General features: G+C 46.2%; 1 protein-coding gene across 2 annotated transcripts in view; it reads right to left on the bottom strand.

Moving 5' to 3' along the window:
- Positions 1–17,227, bottom strand: part of ASPM (assembly factor for spindle microtubules) — a 33,420-nt gene extending 16,193 nt beyond the window's left edge. The window contains exons 1-16 of one of the 2 annotated variants that reach the window (XM_066238486.1): positions 16,850–17,227; positions 14,588–14,731; positions 13,017–14,433; positions 10,985–11,089; positions 10,439–10,585; positions 9,175–9,420; positions 8,834–8,901; positions 7,037–7,178; positions 6,698–6,828; positions 6,114–6,289; positions 4,601–4,746; positions 4,439–4,524; positions 3,858–4,076; positions 2,692–2,899; positions 2,455–2,597; positions 2,216–2,344 (exon numbers count right to left, since the gene is read on the bottom strand). In XM_066238486.1, coding sequence (XP_066094583.1) covers positions 2,216–2,344; positions 2,455–2,597; positions 2,692–2,899; positions 3,858–4,076; positions 4,439–4,524; positions 4,601–4,746; positions 6,114–6,289; positions 6,698–6,828; positions 7,037–7,178; positions 8,834–8,901; positions 9,175–9,420; positions 10,439–10,585; positions 10,985–11,089; positions 13,017–14,433; positions 14,588–14,731; positions 16,850–17,107 — 3,765 coding nt within the window. In that variant the 5' untranslated portion in view covers positions 17,108–17,227. Of the gene's footprint in view, positions 1–2,215; positions 2,345–2,454; positions 2,601–2,691; positions 2,900–3,857; positions 4,077–4,438; positions 4,525–4,600; positions 4,747–6,113; positions 6,290–6,697; positions 6,829–7,036; positions 7,179–8,833; positions 8,902–9,174; positions 9,421–10,438; positions 10,586–10,984; positions 11,090–13,016; positions 14,434–14,587; positions 14,732–16,849 lie in introns of both variants that reach the window. The other variant, XM_066238476.1, reaches the window with a different exon arrangement.
- Between the last annotated feature and the right edge of the window lie 1,521 nt (positions 17,228–18,748).

Consider the following 18,748-nt stretch of genomic DNA (forward strand, 5'->3'; position numbering starts at 1 on the left):
GTATCTGGTGTGAGACAGAGAATTGGGACCTCCCACAGCCCACAGCAGGGCAAGAGAGGTGCCAGCTGCCCTGCGGGCACCGGAGTCTGTGCCCGCATCTTTGTCCCTTATGAACAATGAACCATGATACATATTAATACTTAGCAGGCATCAGGCACCATTCTACACACCTCACAAGTGAGTCATCTAGTCCGATAACAACCCTAAGGACAGAGGGACAGGCACTACTCCGACGATGAGGAAACCAAGGCAGAGCAGTCTAGCGGATGGTCAGTCCCCTGGTAGGATGGCCGGAATGGGAAGTAGGTAGCCTGGCTTCAGAGTTCATGCTCTTACTCACTTAGCTGCCCCCTCCAAGGCTGGGCGGATCAGTTGCCCTGAACTGGAAACTAGGATATGACTTACTCCCTCTGGGGGAAGCGACAGCACACTGCATGTCTGACAGCCCCTCACATCGCCATGTGGGACAGAGACTTGTTATAGAGTCTAATTATTACTTAACCATAACCAGTAGGTATCTACACAGTCAACCACAGAAGGGATCAAGCTGCTGCTCTGACAAAGGAAAAAGGTAACTCACGAACTGAAGCAAATACAAAGACATGGTGAGGATCACATGGAGGACCGCTCCACGGCGTGAGAAAAGCCTGGACAATCCTACAGTTAAGCTGAGGAATTAGGCCCACCAGAAGTGTAGTATTCTACCCACTGCGGACTACCAGTGTCGCATGGAAAAATCCTGCTCAGGATACAAACACTGATGTTAACAGGAAGAGGGAGAGGCTGCCTAGGGAGACAAAACCTCCTGAATCTTCTCCCTCCTCTTTTGTTGATCAGAAGCAGAAACTTTCTGCAAGAACCAAGGTAACAGGGATTACAGGGGAGGGAGATCAGGTGATAAGGGGAAAGAATAACTAATGTATTTCTTACTGACGTGGAGAAAAGGCTACTTCAGCCAGTACATTCTTTTTCTTTTGTTAATTAACAAGTGCGTAGCTGTTTTGCATGGATGCTGAGAACTTATAATAAATGTGCTGATGATCAAAATGGAAGTGCAATATTGGGTGGAACGTACATGAGTTATCTGATAAGATTTATTAAGCATGGACACTTATTTTATTTGGTTTGGTTTCTCCAAACCAATATAGCTTTGTTAGTGGAAGGATTGGGGAGATTAAAAAAAAGGATGAAAATAGTTTTTCCAACTTGATCAAGGGGGCCATTTCTTAGATTGTTAAAAATGACATTTTTTCAAAACTCAGGAAAATATCTGTTTTATGGTAACACAACCTCAGTACTACGGGGGTCACAAAGCCTATCCCTAGGTCCTGAACATTCTGAGCAATGAAACGAGGGAAACCAAGACACTACTTGACAATAATGAACAGTGAGTGGCTCAGTGGTAGAGCGTCGGCCTGGTGTGCGGAAGTCCCGGGTTCGATTCCCGGCCAGGGCACACAGGAGAAGCGCCCATCTGCTTCTCCACCCCTCCCCCTCTCCTTCCTCTCTGTCTTTCTCTTCCCCTCCCGCAGCCGAGGCTCCACTGGAGCAAAGATGGCCCGGGTGCTGGGGATGGCTCCTTGGCCTCTGCCCCAGGCGCTGGAGTGGCTCTGGTCGCGGCAGAGCGACGCCCCAGAGGGGCAGAGCATCGCCCCCTGGTGGGCAGAGCAGTGCCGGGTGGATCCCGGTCGGGCGCATGTGGGAGTCTGTCTGACTGTCTCTCCCCATTCCCAGCTTCAGAAAAATGCAAAAAAAAAAAAAAAAAAAAAAAAATGAACAGTGAGGGAAAAGGTGGTTTCCTGGCAGCCGGAACGAGCAGGATCAGACACTACGCCCAGGCCAGGAGCACCGGCTGAGGCTGAGGCCCCACAGCACAGCCTGACACTGAATGGAGAACTCCTGGTCCCTGGAGGCGAGTAGGAGCCCGGGAGAATGGAGGGAGGAGCATCCCGGTTCATTTTCCCCCAATCTGCACAGTGGACAAGGTGCCTGACAGCAGACACGGTGGAAGGGCGACACAGCATGGGAAGGTGAGTCAGGTGAAGGGAACGGCAGGGACTAGGCAGAAACAGCCATCTCCAAACTGAAGCACACACGGTTATCACGATCTCCTCAGTAACTTCAAACATCAGTTAACTGTAAAAACCGCATCGAGAACACCTCGAGTGGCACCTCAAGAGCAAAAGCCTGCGTTGCGTTCTGACTGTTGGGGTACCTGGTGCCGTCTCTGCTCTGCCCGCAGCCTGTGCTGCCTCCACGCCGTCTGTATGAGTCGAGCAGCGTGGGTCTCTCTCCGGAGATGGAGGAGCCTCGCGCAGAGGAACGACAGGAAGGTGACAACCACCTGCGAGAAAATGGCAGGATGAAGAAGACAAGCAGGATATGGCGTTCAGCTCTCGTCTTCCAGGACGTTTCCTTGTCGGCCCCCAAGGCAGGCACCCTTCCTTCCCGTACCTTCTCGTCTGGAATCGTGTTCGACATGTCCCCGTGATGGATCATGGCCGGAATCCCGCCAAGGTCCCTCACAGCAGACCTCACCAGCTGAAAGTTCTGCCTCTCGTTCTCCAGCAGCTCAGTGTGCGGGGCCGCGGGGCCTCCTACTGAGAAAGGAACAGAGGTTAGATTGCGCTGGCCAAAAACCGATGTGGCAAAGGCAAACTCTGAGGCGTCAGCCAAGCAAGAGGGCCTGACCAGGGTCCGGTGCTTTCAGAGACACATCCAGACGGCTGTCATCGGATTCTGACGATGAGTTTAAGATCACTGACCCCGTCAGTGCACACTCCACGGTCTGAGTCGTCCGCTGCCGGATGGCGTCCAAGGGCATATAGCAGGGGTGGTAGTGGTGGATCAGGTAGCACAGCACACGGCCGTCTGAGAAGGACACTGTGAAGTTCTCCACCTGGACAGATAGGCCAGAAACGGAAATGACAGCACTCAGCATGTAACACAGATACTGTGGTTCTGTCATCCATAGTTCCAATAGCTAAGAAAACCACATAATTACTACTATCACCTAGTATAGTACAACAATCATACCCAAATTCTCAATTATAAATTATTAACTCTTCTAAAAATAAAATTTGATTATACTATTGAGCTGGGTTGGATCATGTCTAGGGTGGATTCTGAATACAAGTGGTAGATTTGTAAAAAAAGGAGAGACACAGAGACAGGCACCCAGAAAATGCCTGAGAGGATAGGGCAGAGGTTGGAATACTATGTCTACAAGCCCAGGACAGCCAGCAACACCAGAAATTCAGAGACAGGTTATGGGATGGACTCCTTCCCAGAGCCTTCAATGGTCTCTAGTTCTTAATAAGAACAGAGATCATGCACTTATTTGACAATTTTCCTAACAACTGTTCAAGGTATAATAGTCTCCATATTTGGTCATACCACGTACTATATCCATGTGGCTGGGACAGCTCATTTTCCTGTACTTACACCCACAGGTGAATTTCAGAGAGAAATCCACATCAATCTGACAAGTGATAACTCAGCTTAGATTCCTTGCCTTCTCCTCACCCTGCCCAGTGGGGAGGGTCGCTGCTGCCTCTTCCTGGTGGCAGGTGTACTTGCATTCACCTTTAATATGAGGTGCGATCCTTTGCTGCCCATTCTATGCAAGGGTCTCCTATTAATGCCCCCAACTAAAGCATTTTTTCTTAGTGATACGTAAAATCATGATTTATACAATGGGTGACATGGTATATGACAATGCCTTCACTCATTGGAGGAAAAGCCTGCTTAATCCATATAAACTAAATTACTTAAGAAATCTAGGACTTGTGCAGGAAGTGCACAGGACTTGAACCAGGTTGGTCCGAAGACCAGGGCGGACCACGGACGGAGCTGACCCTCTGGCTGTAGAAGGCGCACACGGCACGTGCCCACTCCAGCAGCAGTGGCACGCTCCCATCGGGCCGCCCGCAGGACCCAAGTGGCCCGGCCTCCTCCTTCCTCCGGAGCGGGGCTGCCAGGCCCAGGGGCGTGCATGTCGCTTTCTTCTTCCTCCACGTGCATTTTAAAAAGTTGATTTCTTCTTTTAACTGATCTAAATCAAGAGCAATATCCACCTGAAACACAGAGAAATAGCTTTGTCCTTTCAAAGGATAATGCAACTTTTGATACATTACTTTTATTCCGGAGAAGTTCAAGTCTTCTATTTTTTCAGGGCAAACACGCCGACGTGGAATGGTGGACGGGGCAATGGCTGAATTCAGGGATTTCAGACCACACAGCCTCGGTTCCAGCCTCAACCCATTCCTGCCCGGGATGTGACCTTGCCCTCCAGTGTCTCACCTGCAGGAAGGGACAGCGCTCACCCCAAAGGGGCGGGGGTGCTGTGAAGAGCACCCCAGTTCCTGAGACAGAATAACATTTAGTAGTCACAGTCATTATGGACATAAAAAGCGCAGAGTGTATCAACGTGCTGTACCTGGAAGGCCAACGCTATTTTCCAGAGCAGAGCGAGCGTCTTCTCTCTATGCCTGTCCACGATGTCCTTGGATAGGATGGCACCTCCTGCAAAAGACAAGACAGCCCTTAGTACAGAGTCAGTGCACAGGAACTCCCGTTGGGAAGAAGTTTCACTGTTTACCGTGCTCATCAGTTAACGGAACTCCTCTCGACTTAAGGACCTCGAGAACAATGTCGACATTGTGCATCTTCTGAAGACGACTTATCGCCGGGATTCTGAGTTTCTTTGAGAGGTCCCAGTTCCGCGTGAGAAGTTCCATGGTTCGCCTAATACACAGTACAGGAATTTTCCAATGAGATTGTTATTTAGAAACATACAAAAAATAAACTTCACTGAAATATAGTTATCGCCTACATAAGTTCCCCCAGTTGAAAGAGTTCTGGTTAGAAAGACTCTAAAGCACTCTGCCAAAACTCGATTGCCCCCCAGTCAGCCAGCAGCCTTTCCCCATGAAGCCAAGGGCGGAGGTGAGTGGACAAATGTGACAGGAAACAACACTGCACACAAGAGCACACGTAAGCAAAACAGGGCTTCACAGGGCACTGAGGAGAACAGAAGTCTGTTGTGTACAATGGAGTCGCTTCACTACGGAGGGGTCCTGACCAGTCACAGAGCATAAGCATCCTTAGTAATCCTGCAACAAAGTCTTTCATTGTGAAAAATGGCAGCGGACACAGTACCAGTCACTGCTCCTCATGTAAAGTGGGAGAAGCCTAAAAAAGTGAATTCCTATAAGCCGTAAAATAGAGGGGGCAACCTGGACTCGTGAAATAATCATATAAAACATACAGAAGCATAATATGGGACACATTTTCAATAAATGCTGTAACCTATATAAAAATGGCTCAAGAGAAAGTTACAGTAAAATTCAAAGACTATTACCTTGTTGTGAGAATACATAATCAGAAAAGAACATGTACAGAAATTCACCATAGAAGGAAGCATGTGACGTACATATTGTTTTTAAAAAAGTGGAGATTCATAAAAATCTAGGGGTCCCTTGCTCACAAATGTCAAACATAACACACAGGAAAGTTTCCTAGAAATAAGAGGAGTGCCTCCAACCCAGAAACCCTGGAGCCAACGGGGCCCACACTGAAGCTGCTTCCCCTCCAATTCCCATGTGGGAACTGCACGCCCACTGTGCACATACCCAAGCCCACTCTGGGACTGCCAGGCAGGTCCCGAGGAAGCGCCCTGTGATAGGACCCCAGACGCCACGAGCCATACCCCAGTTCTGCTATGTAAAGCTTGGGCAGGCTACTGTCGTTTGCACCTCTCCTGTCCCCGGTGTGGGAATGAGGCTGATACACTCGCTGGCCTTCAGCGCTGCCGTGCCCACAGAACCACTGCAGACACGCATGTTCCCCTGTCTGAAAGTATAGTTAGTTCCCTGCTCTGGGCGCTGCATCCCACGCGGGCAGGGAAACACTGCGGGTGGGGGACAGGCACCTGGGCCTCAAAGTGACCCCTCTTCCCAAACACATCACAGACACTCCAGCTGTTTAACCCTGATTCATCCCATTATATGAAAAAGCAAGAAAGACTGTGTAAACACACACAAAAGAAGTCTTCCAGGAAACTTCAGTCCCAGTCTATTTCCGAGTACAGCGATTCTAGGTCTTATACTTACACCAGGCGCACCCCGCACTGCAGGTCCACCGCCAGGTTCGTAACAGCAAAATCAAACTCATCCAGGGGTGTCTGGACGTGGGTGACGGGTAACCCCAACAAGCTAAGGTGGCGGGAAAGGTCACCTTCGCCACTTAGAAAGTCTCGTGAGAAAGCCAGAAGGATTTCTTTACTAGTCTACAAGAAACCAGTCACAGGTATTACATGCCAATAGTATGATTTTGTTTACAAAGAAAGTATCCTTGAAATCATTCTGTACATGTAAACCCTTTAAAAGTTTGCTCATAATTTAGAATATACTCTAAAACTTAGCACTGGTTTGCTAATACACTAAGTCAGGAAAGACATTTCCCCACAGATCAATTCCTCAGAGGTGCAGTCTGTTCATTCTCAAAGGACAGGTTGTCGTGCTGGCCCTGTCCACCTGCAAGGGGAGGGCTGGACACACAGGGTGAGCCTTCTCCTCCTCCCCAGAGCACTGTCCCTTGAGAAATCAACTTTCTCTAAGGAGCAAAGACATAACAAAAGCAAGAAAAAGCTTTACATGTGTGATAGACAGCATCAGACACAAAGTGAAAGCTATACCTTGAATTCAGAGTCTATACAGAATAGACAAGGATCGTGATCAATGAGTCTGGAGACTTTGGCATAATCAAGGAAGCAGACCAACAGCAATAACTTTTTCAATGTAAACTTGGACAGAGCTTCTTCATGACCTTAAAGAAAGTGCAATAAAAGTATAGCAAGTCAACCTGTGACAGTTTTCCCTTAAAATGTGGTGGTGGTCGGAGGGAGGGCCGTAGAAAGAGGACTCTATTCACACTGGCGTTCCCCCCAGCAGGTAAATTCACATGGAGACAGGGAGAATGAGAAGAAGCCGTTGGCACACTCCAGAGGGAGGCTGAGCGTGGTAGAACTACTCACCATCTCTATACAGGTGAGGGACAGAGGGGTGCCTATACTCGGCGGCGATGTCAGGGTTCCAGAGTAACCGGTTCAGAATAAACACGGCCATCCCTGTGACATCGCTATTGTCCTCCAAGGTGATGAGCTCTCCGTAAACTGTCTGGAAGGAAGTTGAAGCTCATGTCAGGGCTATGTTGTCTGTGAGATGCAGAGGGAGATGACGGGAAGGCACATGGCGCTCCTCTAAGGGCCGGCAACATCCTACCTCCTAAACAGCAGGGAAGGGACCCAGACACCTGCCAATAACATCTGCAAACTGTGCGTGCATATTCTGTGCACTTTTAGTGGGTGTGATACACAATGTCACAATGAAAAAGAAGTTCAGGACTAAGGTAAATTCTTTAACATCTCCTGACAAGCAATACTTGTGTTTTAATATTGTCCTTAAAGAATTCTCAAATGTAGGCATCTTATTCAAATTTAATTATACTGTAACTGTCACACTAAACATCATGAAGATAAAACAGAATCCTAAATATTCTAAATTTTCTACCAGGCAAGTTAAAAACCATCTTTAAATCATCTAAGGTAATAATTTGAGAAGTATAAATCGGTTTATAATGATTTAAAGGTACAATTAGTTTCATACCATTATTGTTAGTGTGATTTTTAAAGCAATTAGAAAAAAGCCAAAAACATATTATGGTCTATAAGCTTATGTGGACAAAATGTAGGGATGAAAACACAGAAAAGCATTAATATTTGCTGACTTACTTTTTTTTGGCCTTTGAAGCTTTCTTAAAACCGTCAAAGATCGCGCCCACTAACAGTGCTAAGGGGTGGTGGTACGGTAGGACGTTTGGTTCAGTTACTCGTCCCCCCTTCCCTTCCTGCCAAGGGTTCCACAGCCCACCACCAGGCCTGTGTGTCCCTGTGGGAGGTAACACATCCCTGCCTTACGTGAGTAGGCCGGCAGGACAGGGGTGAAGTGGCACGCTCTCCACCTGTGCACTGTGTTAAAAGGCACTGCGAGTCTGTCTAGCTCTGCTTTCCACGTCTACCGCGGAAAGCTAAGTCCCCGATAGGGACTCTGTGTAGCTGAGGTTCCAGAATGGTGTGACAGGTGAAGTACAGCCGGCTGGTATATGATTTTCTCATTAACCTTTCACTGAAGAAACAAGAAACTGAACTGAATTTAAATTCAATTAAAGTTAAAAATCTTAGCAGGGACACTGTCAAGTCATGTGACATCAGTGTGCTTATCATTTGTTCTTTCTCAGACTCAGTTTCCTGATGAATAAAAGCCAGATTATTATAAAGATTCCTTTCAGTTCCAAAAACTGTTGTATTCCAAAACCTGCAATATTTCCTAAAAATATTAAAGTGTACCAGAAAGTGGATATTTTTAATAAAAGCATATTTTTTTAACTGGCATTCAAATAGTCACACTACAGCTAAGCTCCTGCTTAGTGGGCGGAAATAGTAACACTACCCTCAGTGGGTTTCATAAACATTCAAATTAGAAAATGCATTTCAAACGGTCTAATTTTGTCATTTGTAAACAGTCAAAACGGAGCATACTAGTTATTATATCTAGTACTCAATTATATATATAAGAAACTAAGTTACTATAAAATTAAATGGCAATATTATATATCGGCGTGGTCTACTAACTAAAGACCTTTAATTTTAAACTGAAAGATCTATTAAGCTAACGAGATGACTTTGTAAGTGAAACCACGTGTTTATTAAAAAGTCTACTGCCAGTACAGACTGTAAGGAGGCGGCTTCTCTCAAGCGCTGAAGGCTCCTCACCTCCAGACCGATGCGCAGCCACAGCGGGTTGTACGACAGCAGCCAGGTCAGCACCTTCTGCCGCTCTCCTGAAACACGGGAGAAGTCAGGAAGGCCCGCCCACAACAAATACAGTTCAGGGAGGGAAATGGGGGGGCACGGAGTGGAGAGGGGCTGATCTCTTATATAAATAAGTTCATTTAAATAAATTAAATTACACTTCCACTCAAACATACGTGGCGATGCTTAAACTCGTGAGAAACTGGCAGCAGCAAAGCCAAATCATGGATATATTTATCTGAGAAATACAAAATCTCTGCGTTTAAAAAAAATTAATCTGAAGATTTCTATACTCTTCTTACCCACGTCTTTCCAGAGGTGCCGGTCTTTTCGAACAATTAAGCGCCTGGCTTCGATTTCGACCTCCAGCTTTTTGATAGCCTTCACCATCTTTTCAGAAGTGAACAAGCGACAGGCCGCACGGCGCAGTTGGTTCAGCCTGCAGCGGGCTGTGTAAGCTCTGAGGGACGCCTCGTCTTTCGTGGGAGCCCTGGGGACACTCGGTTTATGCTGACTCTCCACTCCCAGAAGAACAGTAGCAGCGTTCACTGGGTAAAAACAAAACACAAAAAGAATGGCTCTCTCTAAACATCTATACAGATCCTTAAATCTGGCAAGAAACGCAATTCAAGATGGCTGAACAGAATCTACCCCCCCCCTTCCACGCCCGCTCTCTTATCTGTCTCAAGATAAGGGTGTCCCTGTTCACTGGTTCATGCAGTGCCTTAGGCCCATCTACCACTGCAACCTGGTGGTTCTCCCTGCGAAAGGGACCCTGAGTCCAGCCACCTCACACAGCCTCCACCAAAACCACCCAATTCAAGCATTCTTATCCGTCCCTGCTCCATGAACAGAGTGGAGCAGGCGCCCTGAGCACAGCCACACGGAGGTCTCCGAGACAGCCTCTGTGATAGCCTCCCAAAGGACGTGTTTCTCCCGAGCTGAAGTGGTCCCTGCACTTCCACAGAGAGCGGCACAGTCTAGTTTCACTGTCTATCAGGAAAAAAACTCTCCACACTCGGAAGGGTAGCAAGTTGCTATCTGGTCCTGCACGAGTCATCTCCTCTCCATGGTACACTGAGATGCTGAAAACACCCCCCCCAACAGCCGGGTTTCAGAGTGCCCGTGACTCTAAGCGCATGCCTGCCAAGGTCTAAACTACCATGCTTCATAGAAGAGGAAAACAAAAAGGTGAAGAAAACACGCCTAAATGTGGAGGCCACATAGGATTGTTAATTCATCCTCCAGGACATTAGCTTTATGTGTAGATAACTCTGAACAGGATTTCTCAGCAGCCCATTTCGCTGTAACTCCGGTGGAATTGGCATTAAAATAATTCACCTGGAAACCACATCGGCTGATGCGTAAGAATAAGAAGAAAACAAAGTTCTGTATGTTCAGTCCAGAATTCTCTAAAAATTCTCACCGACACAATCCCTAGCATTTATGTCAATAAATTAGTGAGCCATAACAAAATATGTACAATTTAAAAAGAAAAAATTCACATTAAACCCCCGCTGTCCAAACAAGGGTATCATTCAGTTTACCCACGAATGCGGCGTTTACCTTTAGAGACATCCGTTTTCACAGTGAAGTCGTCAGGAGTTAGTATGAAATTCAGCCACCAAGTGAAACCCTGTTGCTGCTTTTCCTTCCAGCGTTCATCATAAAACATGTTTTTTGCAGCAAATGGCATTGGGTGTCTAGGAATGTCTAAGGACACAATCAGGTCATCACATAAGAAAGTTTCCTTCACATTATTATTATACAATATATAGCAAATGGCCATTCTGACTAGCAAAGGCACCCCTAGGGCACTGACTCCATTTCCTCTACCAGGGCTCGCTGGAAAGTGAGCAGCATTTAGCGTCTGCAATGCAAGGCAAGTGAACAGGAAGGCTAAGTAAGGCAGCAGCGCCTGCTCACTTAGAAATCCTCAAGTCACAGTGAGCCCGTCCATGCATCTGAGAACACACCCTACTGCAATCTGAATACACACTTGAACAATTCTTCAAGGCCTTTTGTTCAACCAAACTTTCAACCCATTTCCATTTGCAATACAATTACTGCTTCATTTAATGCCAGTTTTTCATGACTGCTAATGACACTTACCTGTTTTTAATGGTCTAATGAAGGTCAGGTTAGTCTGTGCCACCGAAACAATGCGTTTTGTCCTTTTGTTTATTTTAGAATTAGGAGTTTTGTATGCTAAAGCATCTAAAATAAATTATAAAGCAGAATAAGAGCATTAAAAAATAAAATAAATTCCCCAAATGAACCGTTTTAGAGTTCTCCACAATCATGTCCACTTAGCAAATGCAAAGCACCAGCCATGACACTGACTGGGTGGGTCCCTAAAACCCACACTCCGAATATTCTAGGGAACAGAATGGACAGAGGAATGAAAGGCATCAGGACCAGAGGCAGAGCCAAAGGAAGCCATCAGAGTGGCCACATTAGCAAAGACGAGAACTTACCTTAAAACAGAAGCTATAGAGACAAATAAGAGTTATTTTAATAGGACAACCAACAGGACTTCATAAGAAAGGAGGAGTGGGAGGCTCTGGAGGTTTCGGAAGAAAAGAAGGGAACGTGGAGAGTCTGTGGCAAAGTGATAAAGTCAATAAACCAGGAAAACAGAGGTGAGCTGAAAAGAGTCAATATTTACTTGACGTCAGAGGTCATGAAGTTCAAGACCAAACAGCAAGGTTCAGGCATAAAGTAGGCACAGCTGGACTGGAACTGGAATTTTCTAGACTAGCACAATGAGGTAAGAGAGGTGAGGTAAGTGTCACCATGACTTATGGAATCTGAGCTGAACGAGTTAGAGAAGGGACATGTTGGGCATCCGGCTGTGGCCATAGCGGTGGATTAAAGGATTCCAGGCGTTATAAGGGCAGGACCATGTTGGAGCTGGGTTTCCAGAGACAATGCTGTCACCAGAGAGATGGTGACTGAGATGGGGACACTTACATGAGACCTTGGAACACAAAGGCCAGGATATGGGAAGGGTCTTCTACCAAGTTTTTAAATCGGAAGGAACAATGACGGTATGAGTTTAGAGACGTTATCATGAGCCAGATGGGAAACCTTGAGAGCCATGTTTCACTGTAACAAAGAGAATATGGGTGAAGGATGAAAAAGGACTGTCCAATTGTTTGGGTGGTCTTTGCTTTCTTTTCTTTGTTTTTAAGGAAGGAAATTCAGTGTTCTGGAAGAAGACAGGAGAGTGGTCCACCACCCTCCCCGGAAGCCGCAGGATGGAAAAACAGGAGAGAAAACAGACACCCCTCGAGAGCGGTGCAGGTAAAGCAGTATAGTGGTCCAGGGGGAGGCACGTTCCTGCAAAGTAAAGTGAGGACTGTCTGGGAAAGGCATGCACAAATGAAGGATGGTGAATCCAGAGGACGCAGGTGTAAGGAGCTGGAGATACGGAAAATGGTTCAAAGGGGGATCTGTCCAAAGAGAAAGGAGACATAAACACAGATGTGTGTGATATTTCCTAGGAGTCCTGGGACTCTTAGGTTACCTGTTAAATAACTAGTGTGGATGTTTTCGGCCTGGGCCATGACTGTCATCAAAGGTATTCTGGGTGGAAAGGGTGCACTGGGATTAGTCTCGACTGGTTTTGAGGTGGACAGTGGAGGTCGGGCTGTGAGTAAAGGGAAGAGTGACGTTTCCCCCAAAACAATGCCCATCTCCAGGACCCATCTTCACTCTCAAGTAACAGCTGAGGCAGACTGTGTCACCCGGAGCACAGGGTATGCAAAGACCTCTCCTGCATTCCCTGGGATGGTATTAGGGGGCCAGGCACCTGGGCCTTCCAATATGGGCTTGTTTAAGGTGATGCAAGTAAAAAACTCAGGGCTGGGGAGTGTCAAAACCTCACTAATCCAGATAAGCACTTGAATGCAATCATTTTTAAAAATCAAAAACCATAGCAAATAAAACAATAAAAACAAATAAGATCAAGATCACGATTTCAGAACTCAGCCCCATACTATACAGGACCAATCCTCCACTAAGCAGACAGACAACTGAAGAATATACATTAATTCAAGCTTGTCAAGGGCAAATTTATGAAACCAAAAGAAACAGAAAATAGGCCCTAAGTACCCTTCATGGAAGTTTTCAGACAACTCACCAGTTCTCTTCTTCAAGTCGAGTTTCTCTCTGTTGCCCATGTTTTTGGAGACCGGTGGCTTTACTCCCTTTTTTGTTTTTTTAGCAGTTGTTTTCAACTCCGCAGGAGAGAAATGGATTCTTTTGATTTCCTGTACTTCGAAATGTTCTGTAACTGCAATCACGTTTGCATCTTCCCTGTGCCCCTCACTCTTTCTTTTATGAGCCATGGAAGAGTTTGAGGAAGGACTTACTACTCTTTTGCAGCCCTTAGATTTACTTTCTACTGTGTCTATCACTGGAAGAAAGGAATGAAGAGCATCTTTCTCTTCTGCGTCATCTGTTCCTTTTTCACCTTTACCTACAACACTGCAGAGATGCCGTCTTGCCTTTGGTTTGCTGGTCTCGGTTTGGTTCTCTCTGGTGGTGGTGGGCTTCAGTTTAGTAACAGTAGTGGAAAGTATCGGGCGTCTCTTAAGCAGTGTATTGTGGCTGTTACCAGAAATATCCTGAACTGCCAAAAATTTAGGCTGGTTTTGTTTTGTAAAACTGCAACCATTTGGTTTCATTTCCAAAGCTTTGGGTTCTTCAAAAATAGCTTTGGGAGAGCTGGCACCCCGATGTTCAGGTGATAATGGTGATAATTTACATGTGTGTCGAGATATAGATATATGTGTCATATTATCTTTTACAAATTGACTTGGGGATAGAATTGGATTCATTAACTTTGATTCTAGCTCCTGATTTAGTCCATAATTATCTTTTATGAAAGTATCTGGACTTAAAATTGTCTGATAAATTTCACATACAGTTTGCGATTCCAAATGCACAGGCCTTAAGTTATCCGTCAGAAACGTGTCTGATGAAACACACATCAATGAATCCAGTTCATTATTAGCTGCCTGGGTATTCTTTACAAAGGAATCTGAACTTAGAAAATTCCCTTGACTCTGTGTAATGTTCAAAGTGGAAGAACAGTCTGGGGTAAAAATAAGTTTGCTATCCTCTTCAATTAGGCCATTAACACTATTTTCAGAGTTAAAGGAAGTTTCAGTTATGACTTCTTCATAAAAATCTTGGGAAATGCTGGAACATTCTAATTTCCACAGTTCCCCACGTTCAGGTGGATGAAGAGATGTGTAGGTTGTGGACCGAGGCACACAAAGTGGCAGGCAAGTCTCCCCAAGGCACTCTTTGGAGGTGGGGCTAATTGGTGAAATGGGCATTTTATTCTCTTTGGGAATTAAAGAATTGTTCTCCGTTGGGGAACAGCTTTCATTCCTGCCCAAATTTTCACAAGCTTGTAGTGGGCTCCTAACTCTGTCTCCTTTTTGGGGAACGCTAAACGTTTTATTAACCTTTTGAACGTTTGAAATCCTCTTCTTACAACTTGAAGAGTTTGAAACTTTCTTCTTTTTAATGGTATCCCAAAGACTATTCTGCAAAAATAAGCAAGACATACAAATTGATGACTATTGCATATTGTCTTTAAGAAATTTTATGTATGCTACTCGCTTCAAAAGCGTTACCAAAATAATTTTTCCATATTATTATTTTCTTAGAGTACATCACAGAATGATTAAAACTTATTACCTTTTTCTTTTGGGGCTCTTCTGCATTCCCTAATAATATGACTTCATGTTTCAGAATGCCATTTACAAGAAATGTCACAATCTCTCTTACTCGGCCTTCTTTTACTGGTGTCCAGGTAACAGAAATAACAATTTTTTCCTTAGGCTATAATCAAAAGAACATTTGTAAATTATTAGAACAGTAGAGGATGCATAATAACAAAACATCATATACAACTTAGACTAGTGTAAGATTAATAATTGCTAGTCACCAGCTCTCTACACCATAACATTTCAGTCAAATATACTTTCCTAACCAATCTCATTTTATTATAAGGAAGCTACTGGTAATAACAACGTTCATCACAAAATAAAACTGTAATACAGTCTTAATTGTAAATAAAATAGACCAGTCTCCAAATCATTTTTAGTTATCAGTAGTTTTTAAAAAATTTTAGTCACATATTTCTACTTTTTTAGAATATGAATAGTACTTCTAATTCAAATATAGAATAATTTTCATTATGAACGCTTTCATCAAAAAAATATGGAGCATGACCAGGCAGTGGCACAGTGGATAGAGCATCAGACTGGGACGCAGAGGACCCAGGTTCGAAACCCTGAGGTTGCCAGCTTGAGAGCAGGCTCATCTGGTTTAAGCACAGCTCTGAAGCTTGAACCCAAGGGGACACTCGGTCTGCTGAAGCCCCCTCCCCATTGAAGCACATATGAGAAAGCAATCCATGAATAACTAAGGTGCCGCAAAGAAGAATTGATGCTTCTCATCTCTCTTCCTTCCTGTCTGTCTGTTCCCATCTGTCCCTCTCTCTGTCTCTGTTACACACACACACACACACACACACACACAAATATGGAAAGAATCAACTAAATTACCTTTCCCTACAAACTTCTGTAACCACATCATGATTACCGATATTTGTTACACACTTATGTTCCATGCACAGTCTCAGGTGTCTTCTAGAACACCTGTAATCCTCACATGCCTAGAAAGCAGTGTTGTGATCCTAACATTTTACAGATGAGGAAACCAAAAGCCAGAAAACTTTAAGCCTTTCTGCTTTAAGTACTTAAGGCAACTGTTGGTAACCAGAACCCAGGCAGTCTCGCTCTGGAGGTCAGCCTTGGACATCTAAAACCCTGACAGGACAAAACAAACTCTGAGTCTGGTTTTCCATGGGGGGGGGGGGGGGGAGAGACAAGTTTGGTTTAAAGCAGAAACTATGAAACATTAGAAACAGCTGTTTTTTAAAAATAAGAACAGTGAACTCTTACTACAAAACAGTATATTTGAAAACAAACAAACAAACAACAAAATATAACCCTTTCGTTTCACATAACAAAAAGGGATGATTATGTAGGTAGGAAAGCATCAAACTTGCCCTAGAAAGAAACAGAAAGGAGAGGCAGGTGTCCCGTCTCCGGAACCACTGTCCACACTCAAGGCAGATGACCAAAGCATTCAGACACACTAGTGAGACTTTCAGCTTTGCCTTCACACTTTCACAGGTTCTTCCAATGCAAAAAGCCCCAGCAGTCGAGAGAAGAACTGACATTCTCTGGTTTGGGTGGCAAAAGATGGGAAACACTGCTTTGGCTAATGTCATGCAGAAAACCCACCGCGGGAATTCTCGAAAACAACACTGAAACAATAAAATGTGATGCGTTCACCTGAACACGACACTCGGGCAGCAATACTGAATACAGCGCCGCACGTGCTCCGGCGGCATCTTTCCGGCAGACGTTCCGCCCACACAAAGCTCCTCATTTCACCAGCATTAGCAGCGACCCCGACTCTGGGTGGGGCTGGTTTCCCCGACACTCACGCAGACAAAAAAAAAAGGCATATAGATATGCCTGCAAGCAAACAATCAAAAGATGCTCTAACCAGGGTGCTCTTCCGGACATTACTAAAAAAAACAGACAGGCAGGCAGGCAGGCAAAGAGACATACAAGTGTGTGTATTCAAAGCGCCGTCTGTTCCCTAACAAATGCAGGATCCCGAATCCTGAAGTCCAGGACAAACGCTTCTCTGTTTACTAGTATGCTAGGAGGCTTGCGCCGAGGGATGCTCTGCGCACGCGCACTAGCGAGTGGTAACCACCCCGCCCTCTCCGGGAGTGGTGGGACCCGACCATCCCCAGTTTGGGCGGCAGGACCTGGCTGCATTCTCCAAGGTCCCCCGCGTCCTAAGTCCCTCTCCGGGGCTGCACCACACCCGCCGCCCGCCGGCGGGGACGGTGCCCCGCGGCCCCCGCACACCCACCTGCAACTCGAAGGCACGCGGCGAGACGCGGAAGCCGGCGGCGGACCCGCGGGGCACCGTCACGGCGGCGGGCTCGGCGTTGGGGTTGAGCAGGGCCAGCGGAAGCGTGCGCGCGGCGCCCAGGCGCACGTCTCCGAAGCACAGAAACGGCTTGGCGCAGAAGTGGCTGAGCGTCAGCACCGGCGGGGAACCGGGGGGCCCGGCCCGCGGCCTCTGCTCCCGGTAGCTCACGTCCCAGCAGCCTCGCTGCGTCGCCATGGCAGCCCGAGACCCACAGCCGCCGGTCGCTTCGCGGCGAAGGCACCTCCTGTTCTTTATCAGTCAGCGGCACCTCAGGGAAAAAAGGGAACGGTCCCAGCAAACTCTCCCACAAACAAACTCGCCTGGGTCAACACAGGTGTGGCTTCAGTCTCAGTTTAAACTTCCCTCCTCCACCAATGGGTACGCGCGGAACCGCCCATGTCCTCAACGAACCAATCAGCGATCAGAGGTTTCTTCCCCAAAGGCCAATCGGTGAGCAGCAGTGCCGGGCCAATGAGACGGCAGAGCTTCATTTAAATGATTGCCCCGCCACTTGTGGCTCCCTGCCGAGGAGGCCGAAAACCCAGGCGCGGGGTTTGCGACACCCTGAAAACAGTGGCTTAGAATTGAACTGCGCCTTTTGCTTTTGTAAAGAGTTTGTATTTCCATGGTAAAGGTGGCCGTCCTTGGGTTGCCAGAGACCTTTAAAAATAATAGCTTTAGCCATCTGCCCCTCCAATGTATCCCGCACACAATTCCAGTCATTAGCTTTCTTTTCGTGGTTTCTCGGGCCGAATGGGCGAAAATCACAGCAATTGAATGTGTAGTTTGTGTGAACCTGCCTATTTCAGTGAATGGCCATACAGGGGGCCTGTTAGTTTGCATGCTGGTTCTTTTTTATTAAATTTGTTAGGTTGACATTGGTTAATAAAATTATACAAGTTTCAAGTGTACAATCCTATGATACATTTTCTGTACGCTACATTTTGTGTTTGCTTGCTTCTTAACTAGGGATCCTAGGAGCAAAATGAGATGAAACCCAAGTGTTGGGCAGATAAAATATATTATGCTCACTTTGTTAAAGATGGCACCGCCCAAGTAGAAACCTGTCGCCCCAGGTGATAATATTAGTTGCCCTTCTTGTTTGGGATGGGCATGATTGTATTAATATGTGTTGGGGGAGGGCTTCCGTGCCAAAAGGTTTTAAAAGGAAGAGTGATTACGTTCTAGGAGGAGCCCATGCTGTAGGAAAGCAGAGAAACGCCAAGTGGAGGAGAGGAGAAGCAGACAAGATGGCAGAGTGCTGAAGGAGAAGCCAGTTTGTGCAGAGAGAAGAAGATGGGGAACAGAGGTGAATAAGGCTGGTGAGCTAGAAACCTTTGATTCTAGGTAACTCAGATAAGTCAGTGGTTTTGGGAGCCCTGAATGGAAAGGGAAGTGTTTTCCCACTGTGTGTATTTCTTGCCTGCCAGGTGCAAGCTAGGATTAAAGCTAATGGCCCACCAGTTCGTGGCTCCATTGTTTCATTACCGTCTGTCCAAATCTAATGCGAACCTGCACGGGCCAGGCAGCTGTGATGGTGGCTGTGGCTACTGGCTTTACACCAAGATTCTCAAGAATTCACAACTGATGGTGGTGACAGGCAATCCCTGGACAAGTAACGCCTTGGGTTTCTTGTTGTTGGTTGTTTTTTTGTTTTTTGGTTTTTGTTTTTTTGTATTTTTCTGAAGTTGGAAACAGGGAGGCAGTCAGACAGACTCCTGCATGCGCCCAACTGGGATCCACCCGGCGCACACCCACCAGGGGGCGATTCTCTGCCCATCTGGGGCGTAGCTCTGTTGCAACCAGAGCCATTCTAGTGCCTGAGGCAGAGGCCAC

Source organism: Saccopteryx bilineata, chromosome 1 (genome assembly GCF_036850765.1).
Source record: "Saccopteryx bilineata isolate mSacBil1 chromosome 1, mSacBil1_pri_phased_curated, whole genome shotgun sequence".
In the NCBI taxonomy this organism is placed as follows: Eukaryota; Metazoa; Chordata; class Mammalia; order Chiroptera; family Emballonuridae; genus Saccopteryx; species Saccopteryx bilineata.